The 26,031-nt window shown below is 39.9% G+C and overlaps 2 protein-coding genes across 2 annotated transcripts; both read left to right on the top strand.

Moving 5' to 3' along the window:
* The first annotated feature begins 124 nt into the window (after nucleotides 1–124).
* LOC136948061 (sphingosine-1-phosphate phosphatase 1-like) lies at nucleotides 125–7,503 on the top strand. The gene is made up of 3 exons (XM_067242326.1): nucleotides 125–1,017; nucleotides 2,128–2,217; nucleotides 4,065–7,503. Exons 1-3 carry the CDS (start codon nucleotides 256–258, stop codon nucleotides 4,614–4,616), a joined length of 1,404 nt encoding a protein of 467 aa, XP_067098427.1. The 5' UTR covers nucleotides 125–255; the 3' UTR covers nucleotides 4,617–7,503.
* A 681-nt stretch (nucleotides 7,504–8,184) lies between these two features.
* Nucleotides 8,185–22,791, top strand: LOC136947667 (potassium voltage-gated channel subfamily H member 5-like). The gene is made up of 11 exons (XM_067241796.1): nucleotides 8,185–8,257; nucleotides 11,600–11,723; nucleotides 11,847–11,953; nucleotides 12,303–12,431; nucleotides 15,092–15,201; nucleotides 16,109–16,501; nucleotides 17,647–18,076; nucleotides 18,206–18,405; nucleotides 19,118–19,370; nucleotides 19,458–19,654; nucleotides 21,784–22,791. The coding sequence occupies exons 1-11, from the start codon at nucleotides 8,185–8,187 to the stop codon at nucleotides 22,789–22,791; spliced, it is 3,024 nt and encodes a 1,007-aa protein (XP_067097897.1).
* The last annotated feature ends 3,240 nt before the right edge of the window (nucleotides 22,792–26,031 follow it).

Genomic DNA, 26,031 nt, shown 5'->3' with positions numbered 1-26,031 from the left:
CTAGTGTAGTTAATAGGGAACAGTGAGCGCGCATGTTCCCGTGACACAGCGAAGGAAATCCGCCCTCTTGCTGTTTGCACACGTCCACACACCCGACGAAATGTGTTATCTCTCTACTGTCGGACTAGGAGTGGTTGGTTTCTTTTAATTATTCAAGTCGTGCGTTGAGCCTTTATTTAGGGTGGATCTTCAATTGAGGTACACGAACAAAATGAGCTTGTGGTTTTGAAGGCGGCATTTGGTTGAGGCGTCGCGATGGCGAACGGACTTAAAACAACATTAACACGGCTTTGTAGATATCTGCAAGATCCGAACCATGTGGCGAGTTTCCAACAGCTTTGTGGAGTGAAAGGAACGTTTCCCCCACAGAACACGACTGAGGACGATTTAACGTCCAATGGTGTCTGCGTGAAGCAGGGCCTACGTGAAGAGGATGTTGGCCCCAAGCAAAGAAATACAGCCTCAAATAGATGGCAACAGAATGATTGTTCAAAGGGGTTGCCTAATGGGGAGGCTGGATCCGTAGCTGCGGATGAACCAAACGCAGGTAGAGATTTGGACAGAAGGATAGAAACTGGCCATAGAATGGCTGTCCAGCCATCTGAATTAAGTAATGACGAGAAGACGGGGGTTTCAATGAAAAGGGCAAAACCTCTGCGTAAGAACTCTTTGACTGGCGAAGTAGGACAGGAGTTTATTATAAACAATCAGTTTTTGTTCTATCTTTTCACATTTGGAACTGAGCTGGGCAACGAGATGTTCTTCATAGTTTTCTTTCCCTTTCTCATGTGGAATGTTGATGCTTTTGTGAGCAGACAACTAATAGTGGTATGGATTTGGAATCTCTTCTTCGGTCAGTGCGCCAAAGACCTTATCCGCTGGACGCGACCGACATCGCCACCCGTAGTTAAGGTGGAGATATTTTACAATTTGGAGTACAGCATGCCATCGACGCACGCTATGTCGGGAACAGCCATACCGTTCTGCCTCTTCTTACTCACTTATGGACGCTGGCAGGTAAATACCAGTGCAGTTATTTTCAAAAGGTCATGAAGCACAACATCTCAATGTAGCCTAAACCATTGGACCCAATGTTTATCTTTTTGTCAATATCCACTGACACGATACAAACAAACAAATATTACTTACCCCAATGTTTCCCCAGAAAGATTGTGAAACATGGTAAAAAAAAACAAACAAAAAACATGATCAGGTGTTGTTTTCAGCAAAACATATTTGCAATTATGTTGTGAAAATACATGTTGCGAAAAAGAATTGCGATTAAAGGCACCCAAACCAATCACAATTCCATCTGACGTTTATTCATGACAATTTAATGGTGCTGAACCTAGAAAGCAGGGTTTACCTTCTGTCATTGAGCAAAATGACCCACAATCACTTCCAGTCCAATTTTATGGTCCAAACTTTATCAGTAATATGTCAGTTAGCAGTGCATCATGCTTTCTTAAGTATATTTTTAAAAGCAGCTTCTGTTCCATGTGTCCATATGGTAGCATGTAGTAAATAAGGATATGTTGCATGTCTCATAAACTGACAAACAAGTGAATATGTGATATCCTTATTTTGCTGCATGCTCTAAATTTACATGAACATGCCACCTCTCACTTTCATGATTTTTAGCCACAGAGCTCATAAGGGCAGATGAACAAAGAGCAAGATTGTGTGTGATAAGACAAGGAACTTGGTCTTTATCTCTTATCTTTCAGATGATTAAACACTGCATGTTAATGGTAAGATTTTCAGGTAAAAGGTGGGTGTAGGGTGAAGGCCATGCCAGGTTAATGTTTTATTTGATTCACTAATTTAGAAAATCAGGCCTCCCTGTTCAACAAGAAGATTCAGTTATGCTATACAAAGTACATGACTGACATGATTCAACAAAAGAACCATCAAATATAGTCGTCGCCCCCCCCCCCCTTTTTGTTTACAATTAATGTATCATTTTAAATGTATTTAACCTATATTATATGTGGTTTTAAATGTAACTAAACCATGTGGGGACAAATACATTATTGTCATGTCAGGGACATGCAGCACATTTAAGTGCTTGAAAAAGATTTAAATTCATATAATAAACCACCTCTTGTATTTCTGTTGTGCTCGCAGTACCCGTTCCTGATTGGCTTAAGCGTGGCCATTTGCTGGAGCATCCTGGTCTGCATAAGCAGAATCTACATGGGCATGCACTCCATTCTGGTGAGTTAGTGGTATTTTCTACATGGCAACATTAAGATTGAAAAGATTTTTAACCCCTGTCCTCCAAAGTCATGGTTTAATTAGGCATTTGTATACATTTCAAAGAGGCCTAAAACATTTTACGTTGTACCTTGATACAGTTTTACCAGTGGGTGTGTATTTGCCATTTGTGTATATTTTCAATTATAGGAATCATTTTGGGGAATTTTGAAGCGCAGACCAAATCACTGCCGCATTGTGCCACTGAGTTCAATATGTCGAGGGTTAACTTCTACACATCTTATCTGGGCTGCACTTAGTGACTGATAAGACATTTACTTCAGTACAAATGTGTTGCTTCTATCTACCAAGAACATTGGAACACAAGGTTAATAATATGATCATAAACATTTTGGGCTTTATTTACCCTGACATTAAGTTTTAATCATCACGTTCAAGTTCAAGTCTTTTATTGTCAGATGCACAGAACAACACAGGGTCAGACTGGGCACTGAAATTCTTAGGACAAGACGACGCAAAGCAAACTGGCATAACATAAGTACACGGAACATAGATTACATCTATGATAAGCTAAAATATAGTGAACCTCCTAAATATAAAAAATAATATACAATGTACATTACAGTAAACCTATAATAAACCTATACTAACTTAAGACAAGTGAAGTACAATTAGTGCAATATTGCTGATAGTGCAACTATTAGCTGAAAGGGACAGTGTGTAAAGTGGCTAGTGAGAAGTGTATCAATGTCTATATCAATGTCCATTCAGAAGCCTGATGGCCCTTGGAAATAAACTGTTGTCCAGACTGCGTGTGCGAGACCGAATGGTTCGGTATCACCTGCCAGAAAGTAACGAGGTAAAAAGACTGAAGGATGGGTGGTGGTAACAGTCTCTTAGAATCCTGCCAGCTTTCCTGAGACATCATGTGTGGTAGGTGTCCTGTAGGGCAGGGAGCTTCCTGCCGATGATGAACTCATCAGACCTGACCACACTGCATAGGGCCTTGCGGTCCCTGTCTGTACGACTCCCATACCACACTGTGAAGCAACCAGTCAGTATGCTCTCTAATGTTTTATGCTTAGGCAGACAGGTTCTATTAAGAGAAAAATAATGGTTCTATGAGAATGAAAAGTTCTCAGCGAGGGCCCAATTGAGACATTTCTCCAATGCTTTGTTCCTTGATTACTTCCCTGATGGCAAATATGATGCATAATGGGTGGAGTTAAGAAATTAGGAATATTTCAAACTTTCACAATTATGGTCTGTACACTGCTTATATGTTGTGTAAGTGACCTACCTACTTACTGTTCACTTCCTACTGTGAACATTCTAGCAGAAATAGCTGTAACCCACAGTTATTGAGCTATTTATTAGTGATGGAAAAATAAATGCAACCTCAGCCCACCACCTAACCGTTGTGAATTCTGCTATCACACAACTTTATTATCCCTCAGTTTATTATACCCACTGTCCATGAAGCATGGCGCAATGACACAGTGACCTTCTACTTATCCATTTGTACTGATAATCTTTGTTGGTGGGGAGTTTTGGTGTAGTGTGTGTGCAATTATTCTGTCCTTTTGGTGCAGTGCTTTTAGCTGACCTATTTTACCATACTTCCTATGTGGGTTTTTTTGCATCTGTTGTAGTTCCTTTTTCTCTACTGTTGTGGAAAAGAACTGGTGGGGCATTGTAGCAGTCTCTTTTTTCTTGGTTCCTGAAAACTGTAGATCAATATTAGCAATAAACAATGAACTTTCAAAAAGCAGCCATTTTCTAAAAGAAAATACCTTTCAATTTGATTTACAAGTAACATTCAGCTCTTTCTTTGTCTGATGTTTCAGGAGGTTATCTCAGGCTTCCTCTTCAGTCTGTTGATCCTGGCCTGCTTCAGACCATTTTTGGCCCAGATCGACAGCTTCTACCTGATGAGCCCGTATGCATCGTTGGTCATTGTTACCCTGCATGTGAGCCTGGGTCTGCTGGCCTTCTCTCTGGATTCCTGGAGCACCTCACGGGGCGACACCGCACAGGCCCTAGGCACTGGGGCTGGGGCTGCCTTAGCCTCCCACTTAAACTATCAGCTGGGGCTGCTGGCTGACCCAGCCCTGTCGGCATTACCACTATACTTTCCATCCCTCAGCACTGACCTACTGGTCCGCATAGGACTGCGTCTCCTCATCGGAGTATCCTGCCTGCTCGCTGTTCGGGCGACCACCAAAGCAATTACTGTTCCATTGGTCTGCCGTGTGTTGAAGGTGCCTTGTGACAACGTTAGGGAGGCGCGACAGAACATGATGGTGGAGCTGCCGTATCGCTATGTTGTCTACGGCTCCATTTCCTTCAGTTGTGTCTTTGTTGTGCCCCTTATTTTCAGCTGCTTAAACATTTCCTGAGAGCGTCTCTCCCTGAATCAGTACAGATCCTCCATTAGGTTCAGGCTTGTTATTGCCTCGTGCTGAGCATATTTGAGTTATTTTTGAAACGGGAAATATGGTTGGTAATACTTCACATTAGGATGCCCTTATTCCTAGGTAATCGGACAGTAAGATCAAGCAAAACTATATTATTGACAGTACATGTTTTGGGCATTTAAATACACATCATAATACGTGTTACTACAGGTATTACAAAGTAGTAGAAATTGGAAATATAATGTTCCAAATAGTTATGAATTCACATTTGATGACCTGGCCATAATTTATACCAAATCAAATATGCAGCTTGCATGAACTTCACGTAAACATGGATGTGCTTCTTACTGTATATTATTGGGTCTGACTCAGACCTTTGTACTTTTTCATACTAGAGGTGGATTGAGAGATGGAGATGAACTGAAGGAAATGGACAATCTTGCATGGTGGCAGATGTGATTGGTAGTCGTACAGTGTAAAGTGCACTCATACTTAATATCCAACTGTAAATGTAAAATGCAAATGTAACTGTACTTTATACATTCATTTTATTTGGCAGTGTACTCAAATGGTTAAAGACTGATCCACTGCTCCAGCTATTCCACTAGCTAGACCTGTAAATGTATTGTAAACCCCTTGATATCATGGTTGGAGGATAACAGTAATGAAAATATTATGTATTGAAGTGATAGTGATCAGATCCAGTTGAAGTGGGGGTACATCATTTAGACTTATGCTCAGCAGGACTGAAGCAGAAAACCACATGGGACTAACACCAGATCAGGGGCGTTGTTAGACATAAAGCTCTACTGGGGCACAGGCCCCCTATTCATATCACTTTTTTTTCCAAGCTTGCTGCAGACAATGCACTATTAGGCTATAGAAACTCAATTTGCTTAACCCACTATACAACAGATACATATACTTCTGTGTGTGGGCTGCAGTGGCTATTTGGCAAGCTCAGAAGAGTACGCTGACATGGAACTCGAACGGACATTGATTTGTGTTTTCGGTTAAACTGCTTTGATTTTACAAGCGTTGATTGGGATACTGTGTTTATTTTTCCCGGATTATCAATCTAAATGAATGCACTGACTAATAAAGTAAATTGTTAAAACTCAAACTTTAGATTTTACAGGGGCACAGCTGATTTATACTGTGGCACGCGCCCCAGTAAAAACAGTCTAATGATGCCCCTGCACCAGATGCAATTAAAAGGATTTATTTGGCTCCTCAAATTGCTTACCTAATTATTAGCAAGTGTCAAAATCAACAAAGAGACCATAATGTAGAATGGACCACATATGATTTGCACTGTACATGTCGCTTCCATCCTTAGACCATGATTCTTGTTACACACATAATATAATATAACTTTGATAAATTCAAAAACGATGTTGACTGCTATCATTTTGAAATTGTTTCCTATTCTTCACATTATCAATCTCAGCAAATAAATGTCAGTAACATAAAAAATACATAATTGGTCAGTGTAACATTTTTCATATTGTTTTTATATATATTTTGGAGTTTCATGAAGTCCTGTCTTTGACAGTGGAGGTGGCTCTTTTTTCAGAAATCACCCACAGCTTGTTTCTCCTATTTCCTTTCCACACATTCTCTGAAGGGGCTATGGTGTCAGATTGCCAGTGTGAAGGGAAAAGAAGGGTGTGAAGCCAATTTAGTTCATGAAAAAATTGTAAAAAAGCTGAAACTTGTCATAACTGTTTGCACATTTTCAAAGACGTAACATTTATTTCTACTGTGGTGTTAAAAAGCTAGCCACTCACAGCTCATGTTTCTCAGTTGGAGTGATATCCTTACAGGGTATCTCAAGCTTAGTCTCTAGTTCTACTGGGAGCTTCAAGTGGAGAAGTGGAGCCTCCAGTGGTGTCTCTTGATCTTTTTCCTGTGCTGTTGTGATTGATTACTGTGATTGAATACCGTCATTGTTTTAAACCGACGTTATCATTGTTGCCCTTCTCTTTTACTCTAAATGTTTTGAGGAAATAATTTAAATTAAATCATAAATCTTCTGTACTCTTTTACATTATTGTATTAGCATAAATTGGGGTTTATTAATACCATCCATATGTTCATATGTCATATATATCCATATGTCCAATATCCATACCATCCATTTGTTAATTAGACATGCCAAAAAGGCATGGCACAGAATCTGCATTAAATATAAGAATATTTAGGTTCTGACTAAAAACTACCTAAAAGCTGCACTATTTCAACATTTTGCACAGAACTGTTTCCACATAAGACTACTGACTGGATATACACATTTTCTTTAAAAAAAGATTCTCTATTCACACTTACACAATTGCTACAATACTAAGGTACAGTAGTCCACCAAAATGAAGCTCTTATAGGGCTTTAAGGGATCTGGAAGATTCTAGCAACCCCCACACTGAAACAATTCCAGTGTGAAATGGCATCAAAACATCCACTAACCTCCCCAATAATGATCAAAAACTGGCATAATGTTTAATATATTGGCATATCTCTTCAAGTTTATAAATGACAACGCTGAAAAGGCAAAAACACTGAAAAAGGTATTTATATTACCAATGTTGATTCATTTGTGTTTTTATTGTTAAAATTGTCTCAATACTTGTCTCATTGTTTCACCTGTACATTGATTTGATGCAAAATAAGTCATAAGCATAGGCAGTTTGGTTTCAAGGCGATGACTAGAATAGGAGGACACAATTGCATGAAATTTATGAACATTAATTTGACAGCATTGGTTCATTTATTTTATTAACTGAACGTGTAATAATCATCTGTCCAAATGGATATTTTTACAACTTCTGATCTGAGTTTTGACTTTACTGTTTATTTATCTATATACAAAGTTTGCAGCAATAATGTAATGTTGACTGAATAAACAATTATGGTATCAATATAAACAAATTATCTGTATTTTATTTGAAACAGAAGACTGTTGATATGTGCACACTGCTTCTGTAATAATAATATCTTGTTTAAACACCATTTTCATATCAAAATGAAATTCTAAATATAGAATGTATCATATGGGTGAAAGAAGATCACTCAAATTACGATACGCAGTGCTTAATAGTCTACACATCTCACACAACTTTAAGTGAACAATAAACGATAATAAATATTCATGACAAAATCAAGTATCTGTAGTTGTGGGCTTAATGAGTTATGTTGTACTACAGCATGTTTAGTGAACTGTGTGTATGAATATTAACCTCCATGTGTAGTCTTCTTAAATTGATAGTGTGTAATGTACCCATACTAAAATGTTGCACATCCTACATCATAAAGGGCGGATATAGTTTCTATCGGTGGACTACAATGCTCATAGCCTCATTTTGCAGAAGCGCTGCCGTTTTGTGCGGTAGCAAGTCTTATTTACGGAGACGGGACAACGTTGATGTAGTTGGCAGTACTGCGTTTCATTGAAAACTGTTTCTGCGTTTGACTGACGAATATTTCAGATATTATTAGAATTAAGTGATCAGATTTACTGAGTTTACAACCCATACGGCTAAATTTTGATCACAGAATGCACGGGGGGAAGAGGGGATTGGTGGCACCGCAGAACACCTTTCTAGAGAATATTATTCGGCGCTCAAGTGGTGAGTTACTTTGGCTAGAATATTAAAATGATGACTGACTAAAGGCACGTTCAAGAAGGCACATTGTTTTGAGGATTGTGATGAAATGTTGGAATTTAAGAAAACTTTTCTCTCCGACCTTGTGAGTTATTTTGCAACCTAGATATTCAGCTTTTCTTCCACCATTATTTATTGTGTCTTCTTTTCTGAATGAATTATTATTTTAATCTGAACATAGGGGAAAAAAAGTAGGCTATACAGAACTGGAATATTGGTGAGATGAGTGTGCAGCCCCCTGATACAGATGATGGAAGCACATCTGACATTAATACAGTTGGGTTGTTTAATGGGATCTCAGATCTCAATCTAACAATATTTGCCTTTTCATTCAGAAAAAAAATATTTAGTTGCTGAAGCATGGATGGACAGCAATCAATAAGTTATTCTGCTATACACTATGTGGGGTGATCGTTATCCATATCTCAAGATCTGTTTGTGCTGTTTTGTGCACGATCCCTCATGTAAGTGCGATGGAATGGAATAGCTCAAGCTGTGTCACTGAATTCACAGCCCTTGCCTAGTCATTCACTTTTAAGGAACTATATAATATATTGAGGTGCTGTATAGGGAGCAGATCTACTGATAGTAATACACAAGTATTGTTCTTGATGTAATGTGTTGTTTTTCTATATATTTCTGTTGTTGTTAAATATATACTGAGAATGTTGAAGTCACAAATGCAGTTAGACTCCTAGTGGGCTGTTGTCAAGGCATATTGTCAGGTAGAAGAACAAACATGTATTCACCTTTCAGTAGTGACACGTGTACACGTGTGCAGGGAGCAGTGACACTGGGAACACACACATAATTGCAGGAGTGCTCCCCATATAAATGTGTTTTCTGCATTTTGTCATCCCTGCTGTCCTTCCTACAAGTGGAACAAGGAGCAGCGGGTAGCCCTATCAGTGGTGCCCAAGTGCTCATGCGGTCTGTTCTGTTCTGCATGTTTTTGTATCGAGGTTATTTGAGGAAGAAGTCAATTTGAGCACGGGGAGAACATGCAAACTCCACACTGAAGGGCCTGGGATATAAACCACCTGAGGGCCAACGGGACTGGGGAGAACATGCCAACAGTGTCCCTGCTGGAGTCAAACCCAGAACCTCCTTGCTGTGAGGTGGCAGTACAAAGCACCATGGCACAAGTAGGCCAGAACATGGACTCCTTGGAGAAGCAGGGGTTCCAGCACAGTCTTCATGCTTTAAAAAACGCAAGGAGATGGCACTCAATCACTTGAATCAAGTACTCAATAAGAACTCAACATAAAGGTCCATGTTCACGCTTAAGTTGTTTGGTTGCATGCAATAATCACCAAAGATGCTTTGACTGAGAATGTGGAGACAGTCTGATTAATTGAATGTGCACTTGTTCAAGAGCCTTAGATCCCCCAACTAGCATCACGCCTCTTGTCTTTTTTTGTTGTTGAGCTAAATAAAGCCCATGTCTTTGTTGGACCATTGCATCACATTAACATATCAAAATCCTCTTCCAACAGAAGCTGTGCTGTCTTTCTCGCTAGCTCAACACAGTCTTCAATCATAGCTACAATGACAAAAAATCTCATTGTAGCTATAGTTAGTCTGGTGGAATGAGCAGGCATCCTTAATACTTGAGTCTGACCAAATGTATGTTTTACCAAAAGAGAAGTAGTTTTTTGCCCTGGCCACTACTGTGATACTGTGGCACAGCCCATGGTGAGCATCTAATCAGAAGAGGAGGAACCATCCTTAAACTCTACATGGGATAGAGTGCATCACCTCTCTCTTTGTGCACTGGGATTCACTTTGCAGATTGCATTTCAATCTTGAAATGGGGAGAGAAGACTAACAACCCTGCATACTGGCATCTCAAAGCAAGAAGCTGACATGGTCAGGTTGAGATCATTTACGATTCTTTCTTTTTTTACACCAGCAAACTGTTTTGATATGGATGGCATCATTTAGTTCTCTGTTAAAAATGATAATAGGTGCAAAATTGAATCAACCTGTCTAATGATTAGTACATGTTGTGTGAAGTCAAGGAATCCACATAGCTACACATCTGTAACAGGTGTCAAAGTGATGTGCTAGAATAACTTGATGCCCGTTTGTGTGAATTGGGTTTTATTTAACGATAGATAAAAAGTCAGGGCTGTGGTGGTCATATTTCTCCCTAACTTCACACTATAAACAGTTCTCTGAGGTCAGACGTCAGTGCTTTTCTCTATTTATTTTTTCCACACACAAACGATGAAGTGAAAGCTTCATTGGAAGTCAGAGATCTGTGAAATGGTTTGGACCCAGTAGGCGCGGGCGATTCATATCCTGCCCTGAGTTCCCAGCCTTCAGACGCCCTAATTATGTTACAGCTTGTCAGGGGTGATAAACTTCATTCCACTCACGAAAAAAGATCCTACTCTTAGCCTTATTTATGGAATAGCTTTGCCCTCAAAGAGTGTCACAGAGGCAGATCAAATTAGGCTTTCAAGAAGACTCATGGCCCTTATGAAACACTCACAAAACATTCACACAGTGCCAAAACTGACAATGTGCAAGAAAGCAATCCTGAACAGATGAGCTTGTGTCAGCAATTTTATCTCAAAATGTCACAAACTGCCACAGAATCTGAATCTGGCAAATCTTGAAAATGTCTTGATTGCTACACAAAAAGATTATTCTGGCTACCAGGTGCGTAGCCAGAATAATCTTTTCGTGTAGGCCTAGAAAAATATGCATCTTTTCAGTTTTTTTACTTATTGGGTGTGCTTACGCCTTCGGCGAGCACAACCATTGTTCTCTCACGTATGTATTTATTATTTATTATTTTTCTTTCTTTTCCAAAACCCTAAGGATCTGTTAATATTTGGACTACATAGACAACATCGGTGTCAAAAGTTTCGTCTTGGTAGCGATTGAGTGAAGAGGCATTTTTTTCCAGGTTCGGTTGAAACACGCCCCATACTCACAGCCCAATGGAGCGGTATCAGACTCATATTCTGACTAGAATTATGAGTATGACAACATCAGGCTAGAAAATATCACTAGAAGGGAAAAACTTAAGGGGACGGACCCACCTGCAACCGACGCAAACAAGCACAACCTACAATTTCCCCAGAAATTGTACCCTCTCTAGTTTACTTTGCAATGTGAACCCGTGCATACATTTTCAGAGATATTTTCGATTTTGGGTAGGCCTTAGAACAAATTGGGTAGGCCTGTGCCTACCCAATTTGCCCGGGTAGCCCTTGGCTACCCGTGGCTACGCCTTTGTTGCATACTAAAATAAATCCCCTCGCTTCAGTCCCTTACCCCACCTCTGTCTTTCAGAAACAAGTTTCTTGTTGGGGAATGCCCAGCTACTCGAATGGCCGGTTGTCTACAGTAATGATGGATTCTGCAAGCTGTCAGGCTACCACAGGGCTGAAGTTATGCAGAGAAGCAGCACATGCAAGTAAGGATGTCTCATCACAGGCAATTTGTCTCCAACATCTTTGTGGATTTCTTTTTGTACCATCTTTCTTTACTTTTCTTATCTTCTACCACTCCTGTCTACTCTCTCCTACCGTCTTTACAGTTTCATGTACGGAGAACATACAGAAAAGAAAACAATGGACAAAGTCAGACAGGCCTTTGATAATTATGAATCAAATTGCTTTGAAGTGCTGCTCTATAAGAAGAACAGTGAGTATTATCTTCAGTGTCACTACCAATCATTGTCTATGTAGGGCCTACTGTCCCATCAAATCTCAGGATGTAGTTTATAGTAACTGGCCGGTAATTGGCCTGTTTGACCGTGGGAGATATGGACTGTGTGTGGTTCAATGCTCCAACATCTACTCTTTATTTTATCTTTGTCTTTAATATATTACATTGGCTTAATTCAAATAATAGTAAACACAATTGGATCTAATATAGGAATGTCTCAAATCCTCCCAACCCCCCCAACCCCCTTTGGATTGACCTCATTTTTATTCTCTTGTCTGGAAATGCACACTCTTTTTTTGTATCCCCCTCTTCTGTACTCTTGCAGAGACACCAATATGGCTCTACATGCAGGTAGCTCCAATCCGAAATGAAAGCAACAAAGTGGTCCTGTTTCTCTGCACATTCAAAGATATTACAGTCTTCAAGGAGCCTATTGAGGATGAGACCAACAAGGGTGGGTTGTTCCCTTATCTATGAATCATTTTTTGCTTTTTCTGTAGTGTCAGTGTTCAAAATATTAGTTGAGATGGATAAAACATTTTGACACACATTAGCATTTTGTTGAAGCCTAAGATAATTTATTCAAAACTGTTCCCCTCAATATTACTGCTTGACTGGAAATGAATTTAACAAATTACCTAATTTGTTAATTCAATACACTGTATTTTGGTATGCTATTATGGGTTTAGATAACGTATCTGCATTTCACTTGAAAAGATCAAACATATCTTTTGCAATTCAGACTATAGTGAGGTGTTATGAGGCAAGGGGAAACATGGCATGCATGACTGACTGCCCAGATTTGTCCCAGTGTGCCACAACACTTGGGTACTCCAGGCAGTGTACACTACTACATGCATGTACATGAATATGGTGGAATGCAAGCACAAGTCCATGTGCTTGTATAGTTTGAGTGATGATCAGTAATTCATTATTGATGTAAACAGGACTAACGCTAAGTGGCTTTGTCACATGATTTGGAGGCAATCTGGATAAGTGTACAATGATGTTGACAAACAGTAGAAACAATTTCTATGTATGTACCTCCCACATGGAGTGTTTAACAGAATATTGAGACATAAGGCGATTTCCCTTACAAGGAACATTCACTGGCCCTGCACACAGGACAGAACCAGATGCTATTGGCTGTTTTAAATTGTTGTGCTACTAAAAGGTTCCCGTCACCATGCCAAGGATATCTATAACCTAGAAATGCATTTCTTAGTACAACAGAATAGTAGATCATTGTCGGCTACTGACTAATTGAACCGACTCAATTGAAGTGGGGATGACACAGATGGCACTGAAATGGACCATCTCTCCTAGTCTGTCTGGCTGACTGCTTTTCATTCAAGGGGCAGTAATTCAAGGGGCAGTAATGTTTTCCATTAAGTGTTTCTTTAATTTCTAAACAGTAAGCACAATGAATGCAGGCAAGCAGTAGCCTTTGTTGTAGAGATTTCATGTAGACGCTTGAAATACATTTGTTATGACAAAAAGACTGTAGCTTGAATGTGTACGCTGAAAGTTGGACTGATCTAAATTTTTTGGGAAATAATTGTATTAAATATAGCATTGTTTCCCTATAAATTTCCCTATAAACAGAGACCAGTCAAAATGTCCCTAAAAATAGAGATCAGTCGAACTTAACTCAGCGTAGGGAGGAAAGCATCCACCTGATAATTTAATTTCAGAATGATTTTTTTTTCTTTTTTTGGTCCCCTAATACAGTAACACATTACCTTATACACTTAGTAAACTACATGAGGAATTAGAAAGTGGCTGATCTGAACTCTGACTAACTACCATTTTGTTGGTTTGGTGGCTTGGCTTCTGCAGCTAATTTCATTTCAAAGTGTGCTGGACAGGATTGATATTGAGTGTTGATTTGTTAAGCAATTTGCACTTAAAATTGACATACACAAATTATGACATTCTGGAACTTCATGCCAACAAAATCAAAATCTATGAGCATTTGGCCAACAGCTTTTGAATAAAGTCCCCATGCTGTACCCTAATCAAATCCGTACTCGCTGTTTTAAATTGCTCTTCTCTGTCATCCACAAGGTTATATTTGAAAAAGGTAACCACAGTTTAACAACTAACATTTAACAAAACAAAAAAAGTGTTTTTAAATATCTTCTGCTTATAGTCTTTGAAGCTTCACTGTACTATATCTACTGTCCGGAGACAGTATTGTTGAGCCTGTGTTGTTGTTCGGGGCCCAGATGTTGTTTGTCTGGGTCAATGGTCATATGCCTCCCACTGGGTCCAGAGTGACATCCCTGGGGTCCTATCTTGCAGTGTGACGTCATTAATAAAAGGCAGATGGCAAGAACAACTCTGGGCATATTTTAAGAGACATATGCCTATATTTATTTTAAAAACTTCTGAATGGTTGAACAGATAACTGGACATTTGTCTAAGCAATGGTAGAGGCCCCAACTGTCAGAAGGACTAATATTGAGTCACTGAATACGTGACCGAGTCCCTTAAGCAAGCCTTGCTACTTACGGTAAACTAAAGGGTTAACTGCTGTTCTCCCTGTTATCAACCCCTCTCCCTTTGTATTTACATTTACATTTAGTCATTTAGCAGACGCTCTTATCCAGAGCGACTTACAGTAAGTACAAGGACATTCCCCCCGAGGCAAGTAGGGTGAAGTGCCTTGCCCAAGGACACAACGTCATCTGGCACGGCCGGGAATCGAACTGGCAACCTTCTGATTACAAGCCCGCTTCCCTAACCGCTCAGCCACCTGACTCCCATATTTAAGTGGTCGTCTACGACCCTCTACCAAGTTTATTACAGTTTTGAAATGTTTCTTTCTATATCTATTTTAGAACAGCCATACACCTAGTTCAATAGTGCTAGAATTCAACTCAATAAATTGCATGCCATTGAGTTTCTTATGTGTTTCTCAGATGAATAAAGGTTACCAACACCTTTACACTTGGTCATGACCTAAATCTTTCATCGGAAATGTTTTACTGGCACTGGCCGTGCTGGGAATTTACCTAGACCCTCATAAAATAACACTGGCAGGACATGATTATACATTATGAAGGTGGATACTGGAACTGAATTGATTTAATTTGTTATTTTGTCTGACAGGATGGACTAAGCTTACTCGACTGACACGAGCACTTACAAGCAGCAGCACTATGCAGCAGCTGGCACCAGCCAAGACAGAAGTCAGCCACAAGCCCTCCAGACTGGCTGAGGTGCGCAACAAACAAGGCTATTTAATGTTTCCCCTGCCAGGAAGGATTAAATCATTCAAATAACTAAAGAAGGCAAAAAGTTGAGAAATCTCAATAATGATAATTAGAAAGGAAGGAAGATGATCAGGAGTATTGGAGAACTGTACAGCTAATGGAATTTTGTATGCAAATATTTAGGGTAAAAACAGTGGTTCAATGGCTTACTGATTTAAATGTTCAATTAAAATGTGAAAATAGAGCAGTACTTAATTCCTTCTCACTGTTTTGTCACGATCGTAAACTTAAATAATGAGTAAATATCAATTATCCTGAGTAAAGAAAGGGATACATTTAAGTTTTATATTAAATTTGATTTAGAAGATGTTTTTATCTAAGCGTTAATAAAATATTGTGCTTTTACACAAGTACAGCAGATGAGTCAATGACCAGAAGAGCCCAGTTTCAACAGTTTTACTCAGTTTTGGCTAGTGCCAAAGAATAATCTGTATTTTAACCAGACACAGTGTAACAGTAACATAACATATATCTTAATTTACCCATAAAACTCTCAAATTGTACAATACAGTATGTTTTGTTTACCTAATCTGTACTCAATATGTTGCCATATACAATATACCTCAATTAAAATTTAAGTTAAATTTGTCACTCTTATGCATCAACAAAGGCACAAGGTGGCAGTGTAGGCCAAGGAATAACCATGTTTCAGTCACTATAACCTACCGTACTACAGGCTCAATATATCAAACTCTTGATAATATACAGTATTCTTACTGTACAGCACTTAAAAAACATACCTACACATTCATAACCAGTTTATTTGCCTATACACTGTTCCAATCTCCAAAATAGTCACAATAACCACAATCATTTGTGTGCTGTATATCTTTCCTTTGTCATTTGACTCCAGGCTCTACAGCTGGGCTCAGACATTCTCCCTCAGTATAAGCAGGAGGCACCTAAGACTCCCCCTCACATCATCCTCCACTACTGCCTCTTCAAGACCACGTGGGACTGGGTCATCCTCATCCTCACCTTCTACACCGCCATCATGGTGCCCTACAACGTGTCCTTCAAGACCAAGCAGAACAATTTGGCCTGGCTTGTTCTAGACAGCGTGGTAGATGTCATATTCCTTGTGGACATAGTGCTCAACTTCCATACGACCTTTGTGGGTCCAGGTGGAGAAGTCATTTCTGACCCCAAGCTGATTAGAATGAACTACATGAAGACCTGGTTTGTCATCGACTTGCTGTCCTGCTTGCCTTATGACATTATCAATGCCTTTGAAAATGTGGACGAGGTAGGCCTTAATTGCATACATTAACTAAACTGTAGTACCTACTGAACTGTTACTATGACCAGATCATTAACAACATTCACAGTTGAGAATATAGCTGCTTGTTAACTGTTGGTGACATACTAAAGATATTTTCTTTAAACTTAATTTGTCCCGGACGGCAATTCGTTCTGCAGCAAGACATAGATACAAAACAGACATAGATAAAGATGAACTGGAATTGTCAACAACCTCAACCATTTTTTGAAGACTGGGTCACCTAGAACACTATTAGTTTATCAGTGCTTCAAAGGACCTGAAGTCTGTAGACAACAAGAACATTTAGTTTTTTTTTTTATATAAATGATACTTGATGGGGGAAAGGCATAATGCATTACAGATAATGAAAACCATGCCAAATATTCAGCGTTGTTTCGCTTATCAGCCTTTTAAGAAATGGAATATTCACATTTTGACTTAAGTTGTGAATTGTTTGGTCACCAAAACCACCATATCCTGTGAGGACTGCCAGGGTGTGGGATTGGAACCTATGCTCTATTGTTAACTTGTAGTTTCACCACATGTACATTAACAGTGACTGTATTCAGTGACTAGTAAGGGTGCTTCTTATCTTTTGTGTGTAAAGGATCCTATCTCAGAGACATCAGCAGTCCAGCACATCAGAGAGTTATCCAGTACCCAGAGGAACACTACACGGACAGAGGACTCTGTACTCCCAGTAAGAACATTGAAACTATTTGATTGCCCACATTATTATCTGTAAGTGTAATGTCCATGATATTGTGTTTTGTTTTTTGGGGGAAATTAGCGTCAACATCACATAATCATCAAGTATTTTTTTCCTCTTTAATATTGTCCCCTACCATGTCTTGAAACTGTGAAGTAGAAGTTGCTATACCCAGAGTGGATTGAATCCTAATCGTCGTACAAGCGTGTAGGTGGAGGGAGGCCTAAAGGCTTCAAGTGCCGTCACAATTTCCGCACAAAGCTTGTGAGACAAGTGCTACTTATACAGTTTATGCATTGAGAAAATTCCTGAAAAGGATCGCTCAACGCATACATCACCACCCACCGCTTGTCATCAATGTACTTGGTGTCATGAGGAAGAGGAATGAGCCTTAAATAAACCTTTTTTCTTATTTTTACAGGGCCTTAGCAGCCTATTTAGCTCCCTGAAAGTAGTTCGACTTCTTCGTCTGGGTCGAGTGGCTCGAAAGCTGGACCACTACTTAGAATACGGGGCAGCTGTCTTGGTCCTGCTTGTGTGCGTCTTTGGCCTGGTAGCTCACTGGCTAGCCTGCATCTGGTACAGCATCGGGGACTACGAGGTCATTAACGAGGCCACCAACACCATCAAGACAGACAGCTGGCTGTACCAGCTAGCCTCAAGCATCGGCACACCCTACCGCTACAACATCAGTGGCTCCGGCCAATGGGAGGGCGGCCCCAGCAAGGACACTCTCTACATCTCCTCCCTCTACTTCACCATGACCAGTCTCACCACCATAGGTTTTGGTAACATCGCTCCAACCACAGACGGTGAGAAGATCTTCTCTGTGGCCATGATGATGGTGGGCTGTGAGTATTCTGGGAGCTATGAATCAGATTTGTTCTATACATGAAGGATGACAATAACGTAATACAACCATGACTGGTGGTATTGTTGTTTCAGAAATTATACTTTCCCCTTCCCTTCCTTTGTTTCAGCCCTGCTGTATGCAACCATTTTTGGAAACGTGACCACCATCTTCCAACAGATGTACACAAACACCAACCGCTACCATGAGATGTGCAACAATGTGCGTGATTTTCTCAAGCTTTACCAGGTTCCAAAAGGTCTGAGTGAGAGGGTCATGGACTACATTGTTTCTACTTGGGCTACTTCCAAAGGCATTGACACAGAGAGGGTAAGTAGATGTTGCAGTAGGGATGGTGGTCATGAAATATACTGAACAATATTGAGCAAGGTGTGTTGGTTGACACCACAAGCAAATTGGACAAATGAGGCAACCTGCTACCAACAAAGTGCTGACTTTATAGGCTATTGCAAGTGTCTCTGCTGTTTTCTTGTAATTATACTCAACAGTAAAATAATTGTGTAGATTGTTATGCACACAATTTATTTTCAATTAATCTTAAAACTGGTGACCGTTTGAACTTTCTGGCATCACTGACTATTATTTAGGTAGAAACCCATAGCAATAATAGGCCTATATTATTTTATAAAGACAAATTCCTCCAAGAGGCTGGTTTGTGTTCTGTGGAAAAAAAGAAAAAACATTTTCGATTAATTCATTTTCTAATAATAATAAGGGGGTCAGATGGATGAGCGGTTAGGGAGTTGGGCTATTAATCAGAAGGTTGTTGGTTCGATTCCTGGCCGTATCAAATGACGTTGTGTCCTTGGGCAAAGCACTTCACCCTACTTGCCTCGGGGGGAATGTCCCTGTACTTACTGTAAGTCGCTCTGGATAAGAGCGTCTGCTAAATGACTAAATGTAAATGTAATTCAAAGTTTTCACTGGGCTGTCTGCTGGAGTTTTTTGCTAAATGTAACTTCACTTCAATTCAAACATCAAAGTGATCTATTGGTGCTTCGTATCTTCCCTCTCTTGCCAGGTTCTCTCCATTTGTCCCAAAGACATGCGAGCTGACATCTGTGTACATCTCAACAATCAAGTTTTCAACGAGCACCCGGCTTTCAGGCTTGCGAGTGACGGCTGTCTGCGCTCCCTGGCCGTGGAGTTCCAGACCACACACTGTGCACCTGGGGACCTCATATTCCATGCGGGCGAAAGTCTGGACACCCTTTGCTTTGTAGTATCAGGATCACTGGAAGTTATTCAGGATGACGAGGTCATCGCCATTCTGGGTGAGCACCCGTTAGTCGACACTCAATGATTCAGAGTTGTGGACTTTGGGAATCCAAGCGTGATTGGCTCTTTTTTCTACTTACCAGGTAAGGGAGATGTGTTTGGGGATGTGTTCTGGAAGGAAACCACACTGGCTCGTGCTTGCGCCAACGTCCGGGCACTCACCTACTGTGACCTGCATGTAATCAGTAGAGATGCCCTGCTGAAGGTCCTCGAATTCTACACGGCCTTCGCCAACTCCTTTTCTCGAAATCTGATCCTCACCTGTGATCTACGCAAACGGGTAAGGAGTGCATACTGAGCTGAATTCACTTGGAGAGTTTTGAGGAATAGAAATATGGTGATAACATTTGCCTGATATCCTTACCTTTATGAGCTCTTTACATGACCAACCTATCCAGGAAAGGTAGCCATATTGCCTTGCTTGTTTTAACTTTGTTTATTTACTTTTCATGAATTGGATCAAAAATTCAATCCAAGCAAATCAGTATCATACATTTAAAACTACCTAAACCCTAACAACAGGACAGTCAAAAGGATAACACAGTGTACCTTAAGCAGCTTGATGATTTACTTTTTAAATGTGTTTTATTCAATGTGAAGTGCAAGTATTGTAACAACAGAGTTTTCAATGTGCCCTTTTTGAAATCCCATTGTGTGTGTAACGAGTGTCTAACTTTAACACCGCTACAGAGAATAATAATGTGATCAATGGGAGATGTATCAGAATATGTGGTTCTTTGGAAAGATGGTACTGTTTGCACTACAGAATGAAACACACAGAACACGTTGGCTATATTTCAGAGGTAATAAAATTGTTGTTGTTATTATTTTTGATATTTTGTTTCTTTACTTTTTGGATACTGTTTTACTCTAATTTAAATGAGGGGATTATTGATTTGATTTAAAGTACAAGTATAAAAAACAACAAATATATCTATACACAAATCAAGTAATGGAACAACCAAATTTAGAAACCCTCAATCTAACCTCATCAATGAATGCTACAGCATGTATAAAACAGTGAGGCAGCGTGAACTCACGCGCACCTACAAACGATTTAAAGTAAGTCCTTCAAAACAAAAAATACAAAAGTGATCAGTCCAGGTTCAAGTGTCTGGCAAATCGCTCCAGGGTAGAAAAAAATATATAAATCAATCAAATAAAATCAGGTCCTTGTCCTACCAGTCCTAGCAAGTTGTTCTCTTTTTGTTCAGTCTCTCACAGCGATCGCTAGCACCTCAATTTGCTAGCACTGCTAATGATGGAGTTGCACTCCACTCCAGTACTGTACTCCGGGAAAGAGTACTGTACGCCGCAGACGATGATTCACTCAGAACGATGGTTCACTCAGATGGATGGTTTAGTTAGATCTTCCCAAAAACAATTGAAAAAAAAGAGGACAATACGGCCGAGGTTACTCTACAGTTCTCCACCCAACCGTAGTGTAGCAGACGGGACCTCTCTTCTCTTCGGTTAGTACAGTTAGCCTAGCCAACCGCAACTAGCTAAACCAATGTACAGAAACGAAAAAACGAAACAAAATAACAGATCTTCTTTTTCTCAATCACACTTCAACTACTCTCTATCTTCACACATACAGGGGAACTAACTACGTAAATCAATATTTTCGTTTTTTCTTTCTTTCATTTCAATAACTGCAATCTCTAGTCTAGCTGTATCTCTCTCGTCCCTCTTCTAGTTCAGTAGTCTTCCCCTTTTTTGCGCGAGAGAGCGCGAGAACCCCAACTTTCCCGCCTGTAAACCCAAAAAATAAATTCACCCACAGCAATACTTCATCACAACATAACTCTGTACACACAGCCACTGTATGAAACTGGCACCCAACCACACCAGCATCACTTTTCTTAATCAACAAATAAATAATCGCTCTTGTATATTACTTTCGTGAATATAATAGTTATTTATTGGTTACTCTTTATAAATAATTTTATTTTACATTTAATTAATTTGTGCCCTGTAACCCTGGATTACATGTGCCTAACTCTGTCTGCTGAATCTCTCTTCTAAATCTCTGTGCTGTTCTGAAAGATCTTCAGCGTGCCTATTTTCCCTTTACTAGAAAAAGCTGTGATCATGAGTAAACATCTGTATTTATTTAATTGAGCCTTAGAATGGCATCAGTCTGCTTGTGTTGTGACATGTTCAGACAGATTGTGCTTCATCATTCCATAAGATTAGAAGAATCAGAATCAGAATTCGTTTTATTCGCCATGTATGTTATACAAACACGGAATTTACTGTGGCAGGGAGGTGCAAAACACTAAACATATGCGAATCTTAAATTAAGTAAAGTTAAAATTAATAAGTAATTCTGAAACATTCTTCATCTAACAAGATTTCAAAAACATAATACTATAAACTCTTCTCTTTGGATTGTTTTCTGAATAGATCATATTCCGAAAGATCGCTGACGTGAAGAGGGAAGAGGAAGAGCGTAGGAGGCATAAGAATGAAGCACCTCTCTCCATTCCCGTTGACCACCCAGTCCGCAAGCTGTTTCAGAGATTCAAGCAGCAGAAAAACGATCTTCCTCCGGGTGAAGCTGAACGTGACCTGGAATGCAATCGGCCACAGGTGGAGCCCCTGCACCAGCCCACCCCAAACCATCCCCGTCAGCAGTGTCAGCCGCACCTTTTGCATCCCAATCACATACCCATCCTGAATGGTAAGACTAGCAATGCAGTTGGTGACTCAAGTACATTTCCCATTTCCACCGTCACCAATCTGCAGAGCACACTGGCATTTGTCCATAAAGGGGAAGCCAGCCAGAGTGATGGCCAAGATATCATGACACTCCACCCCAACCTCACTGTGGTGGACCAGATAAAGGAGAAGGACTATGTTGATAAACCTCAAGCAACAGATCAGCTAATAGAAGACAGAAAGAGCCAGGAGGTAAAAAGTGAGGGGATGAATAAAGGGGGTGGCACCAGTTGCGCTGGGAAAGAGGGTGAAGAGGAAATAGCCCATCTCAAGACACACTCCTTTGACATCAGTATTAGCAAGAGTGAAAGCACAGGTGTAGAGTGGAACTCTTTTGAATGGAGCCACGTTGAGAGGAGCCTGCTTGGAAGGAACCCCTGCGAGCACAGCGCAGAGGTCGGAAGTGTGTGCACGCTAGAGCGGCCTGTTGCTCTACCTAATGCAGGACAGTCACTGCTCCAGACCAGTCTGAAGGAGATCAAGGTGGAGCTGAAGGAGGACATCCAGTCGCTGAGTAGCCGTTTGTCGACTCTTGAGGGTCAGGTTGGAGAGATCCTGAGACTGCTTTCAGGGAAGAGGCGACTATCCCTGGCACAGACTCCTACACCTAAGGTTAAAATCAAATGCCAGGACATCTTTACTGTACCCAAGCCTGTCACATCAGACACAGAAAAAGATGATGGGCCATTTTGAATGTGCAGGAAGAGGCTTTGTTCATACTTACAACAAAAACACAGACCAATGTTTTGTTTATTTATTTTGGGACATTTTAAACTTTCTTAAAGCCCTAGACTTGAGTTAAGCAACTGGCTGGCACCAGGCACCTTGAGACAACAAGTCATCAAAGCGATGTTAACAAACGTATGCAGGCCAGAATATGACATTGTGTGGCCATGATATTTTTCCTTTATGGAATACATAGACATACATATTTTTTAACTAAGGTCGTTATCTAACATCAAGACTGTTTGATGCCTTTCTGAATTCCCTTTATATATCTATTAATCTCTAGGAAAAAGAAACACATCATCTGACTATAAAGCCAGGAATCAGTTTGCTTGTGTGGCTAAAGTTGAAAGATTGCAGGTGTATGGCTCAGGTCCCAAGGGCGTGCAGTGTCCACAACAATTCAATGTAAATAAACACAACAAATCAATATAGGTATAAAACTGGGTTCTCCCTATTGTTTGGCCCAGGAACACTGCAGCTAGTGTTTGTTGAGAACACAACAACACTCAGAAAGTAGCTACTGCGTTCAGAACGGATTTCACAAGAAATTAAGTGGCACAGACTTCCCTTCCTTACTAAACATTTTATTATCGCCATGGCATAGGCAACTAAGTGTGGCTGAATATGGCCAAATGTGTTGATCCAAAATGCTTATTTTGTGCATTAAATCAGACCATCAATGACCCACAACAGACTGCTGCTAATTTATATTCCAGAATTTGAAATGTTATGGCAGGTTTAAAAGGTGTTTGTTTGGACAAATGCAATCACTTGATGGTTAAAAAAAGGGAAAATGTGGAAAGTATGTGCATTTAAAGGAACACTCATGCATGTCCAGCAAGATTTTTGCTTTTCAAAGAAATCATGAATATAGTTGCTTGTTCTGTAGGGTATGCAGTTGCTTATGCCACTGATTGATTGCATGCAAATACTGATTAGAGTACCCTGAACAGTAGTTCAAAATTTGTGACTTCTTTATCCCATTGACCCATTAATCAATCGTGAATGAGTATTCTAGATCTTAGACTTCAGTCTACCCTCACAAATGGATGAATTGGACATAGACCTACAGAAAAACATAATATATTACCAATAGTAGAAAATTATAGCAATAGCAAAATAATAGTAACGATAATTCCTTCTGCTTCTCAATCTCATTGTTTGGCTGACACACTTTATGGCTGAACTTTTACTTGTCCCGTATTCCACGAGTCAATTTGCCTATATTTTCAAAATGTCAGTCATCAGCACCCAGACCCAAAGTCATTTCTGAAAAGTAAAGGATGTTTTTATGCTAATAAACCATTGCTATCTGCAATAGTTGGCACTTGCACTAATTGAACTCTGCATTTAACAGAGCTGGAGGTTGGTTCAGCCTCATGTTAAGTTTCATTTCATCATGTAAGCACTGTCAGTAAGAAAGGGAGGACCCTTTGTCCTCTGTCTTCCCTACCTCATCACGCTCCCACAGGTCTAATGGTGATCTAGCTCCTTTTCTGATGAGTCCTATACAGGACATGCATTAGAAACAGATGACCATGGCTGGTACAGCCTAATAGATTCTTGTTCACCCTATCGTCAAAAATAAAGAAATAAATAGCTTAATGGAATCCATTAAGTGTATGTCTAATAACCTGTGTATGTTTATAATAAAAAGCATGACATTACCAATTAATTAAAGTACATTTTAAAACTGAAATTGCTCTCAATCATAATGTGAGTGTCTTTGACAGAATAATATTGATAACATACTTAGTAGTCCTTCAAATAAAATAATTCAACATGAACATTCTATGATGTTATCACAGGTGCATAAACGTATTTTAATGGTGTACTGTCATGCCTGTAATGGTTATGTTCTCTGAGAAGAGGGCACTTGATATCAGCCTTGGGAGGTTGAAGAGACAATATTAACAATAGTATTTAGTTTCTCTCTGTGCACCCTTGACCTACAGACTACATTGACAGCTTGTCACTGGAGTGACACAAATGTAGTTTCATGTTGTTCTATGGTATTGGTTTTATTAAATTGCTCTGTCACAATGAAACATAATCTTGTCATTAGGTATTTTTTGTATGTCCAATTTGTATGCACTTTGATTTGTATGCACTTGACTTTTTGGATCAGTTCAAAATTGCTGGATGCATATTGAAGTAAATACATGAATAAATACATTGTCGTATGTTTTATATTCAGTCTTTCATTGTACTGTAAGCACAAACCCCTTTCTGAAAAAATGGATATGTACACTATAGGAATTTATAACTGGTTCACATTATCCATGCCTGTGACATAATTTATCATTATTATCATCATTGACTATACATTAAGTCATTAATCTGCAGACAATTGCTGTTTTTTACTGTGGGAAAACTATTGTATTCTCCAAGACATTCAAGATTTTAACTGATCAATTGTAGCTGATTAAGCTGTAAAAAGGTTGAGGTGTAGACATAACAGTACAGTAGTACACACAGAGGCAAACCTAGGGTTAACAGGCATTCCCCCTTTCGCTTGGTCTGACCAAGCTCATTGACTTTGTTTCCTTGGGAATGCTTAGGAAGAAGGAGGAGCCTGGGAATGAGAGAAAATGGTGCATGCAAGAAAGAGGACGTTCAATGGAGTGTGTGAGAGAAATAAAGTTGCTGAAAAACAGGGAGGTGCTTGCTTGTGCAACCACACTGGGATGAGGAATTAAGTAATCCGGTATGGTCCAACTTTGACACAAATAAGTAATTTTCCGCCTACTGCCTACTTTGCGTTTTTAAAGACCAAAATATATGCTGGATTGTATCCCAGTTCCTGGCTCTCCCAAGCTGGAGTGCCAGTAATCTCAGTAATGTAAAAACACTCCCCATAAAACGAAACTGCTGATTGGCTGGCTTCGTGGACCCTGCAGTGGGACGGCCCACTATGCACTCCAACCACTGGGTTGCTGTTTAACTTGGCTTACCTCCCTCTGGATATTTGGTATGAGCCTACAAAGCGTTGCTTACTCCACTCTCCCTGTCACTAGCCTTGGGATTTTATCTCTCTAGTTCATGTTTGGTCCGGAATAGGCAAGAATGCCACGGAAAAAAGGGCAGAGGCAGAGATAAGATACTGTTGGTGGAAGCCCCAGCTGTAGTGACAGAGGCATGCCAGTAGTGGCTGTGGAAGACACACACACGCACACAAACACACACCCACACACAAACACGTAT

Source organism: Osmerus mordax, chromosome 8 (genome assembly GCF_038355195.1).
Source record: "Osmerus mordax isolate fOsmMor3 chromosome 8, fOsmMor3.pri, whole genome shotgun sequence".
In the NCBI taxonomy this organism is placed as follows: domain Eukaryota; kingdom Metazoa; phylum Chordata; class Actinopteri; order Osmeriformes; family Osmeridae; genus Osmerus; species Osmerus mordax.
The sequence above is the reverse complement of the archived record's forward strand: the minus strand, read 5'-3'. Positions and strand labels throughout refer to the sequence as shown.

Coding starts and splice junctions, on each gene's coding strand:
- LOC136947667 (XM_067241796.1), top strand. CDS start 8,185: ATGCACGGGGGGAAGAGGGGATTGGTGGCACCGCAGAACACCTTTCTA. Junction 12,432..15,091: donor TGAGGATGAGACCAACAAGG/GTGGGTTGTTCC, acceptor TTTGTCTGACAG/GATGGACTAAGCTTACTCGA. Junction 16,502..17,646: donor CCTTTGAAAATGTGGACGAG/GTAGGCCTTAAT, acceptor TTATTTTTACAG/GGCCTTAGCAGCCTATTTAG.
- LOC136948061 (XM_067242326.1), top strand. CDS start 256: ATGGCGAACGGACTTAAAACAACATTAACACGGCTTTGTAGATATCTG. Junction 1,018..2,127: donor TCACTTATGGACGCTGGCAG/GTAAATACCAGT, acceptor TTGTGCTCGCAG/TACCCGTTCCTGATTGGCTT. Junction 2,218..4,064: donor TGGGCATGCACTCCATTCTG/GTGAGTTAGTGG, acceptor CTGATGTTTCAG/GAGGTTATCTCAGGCTTCCT.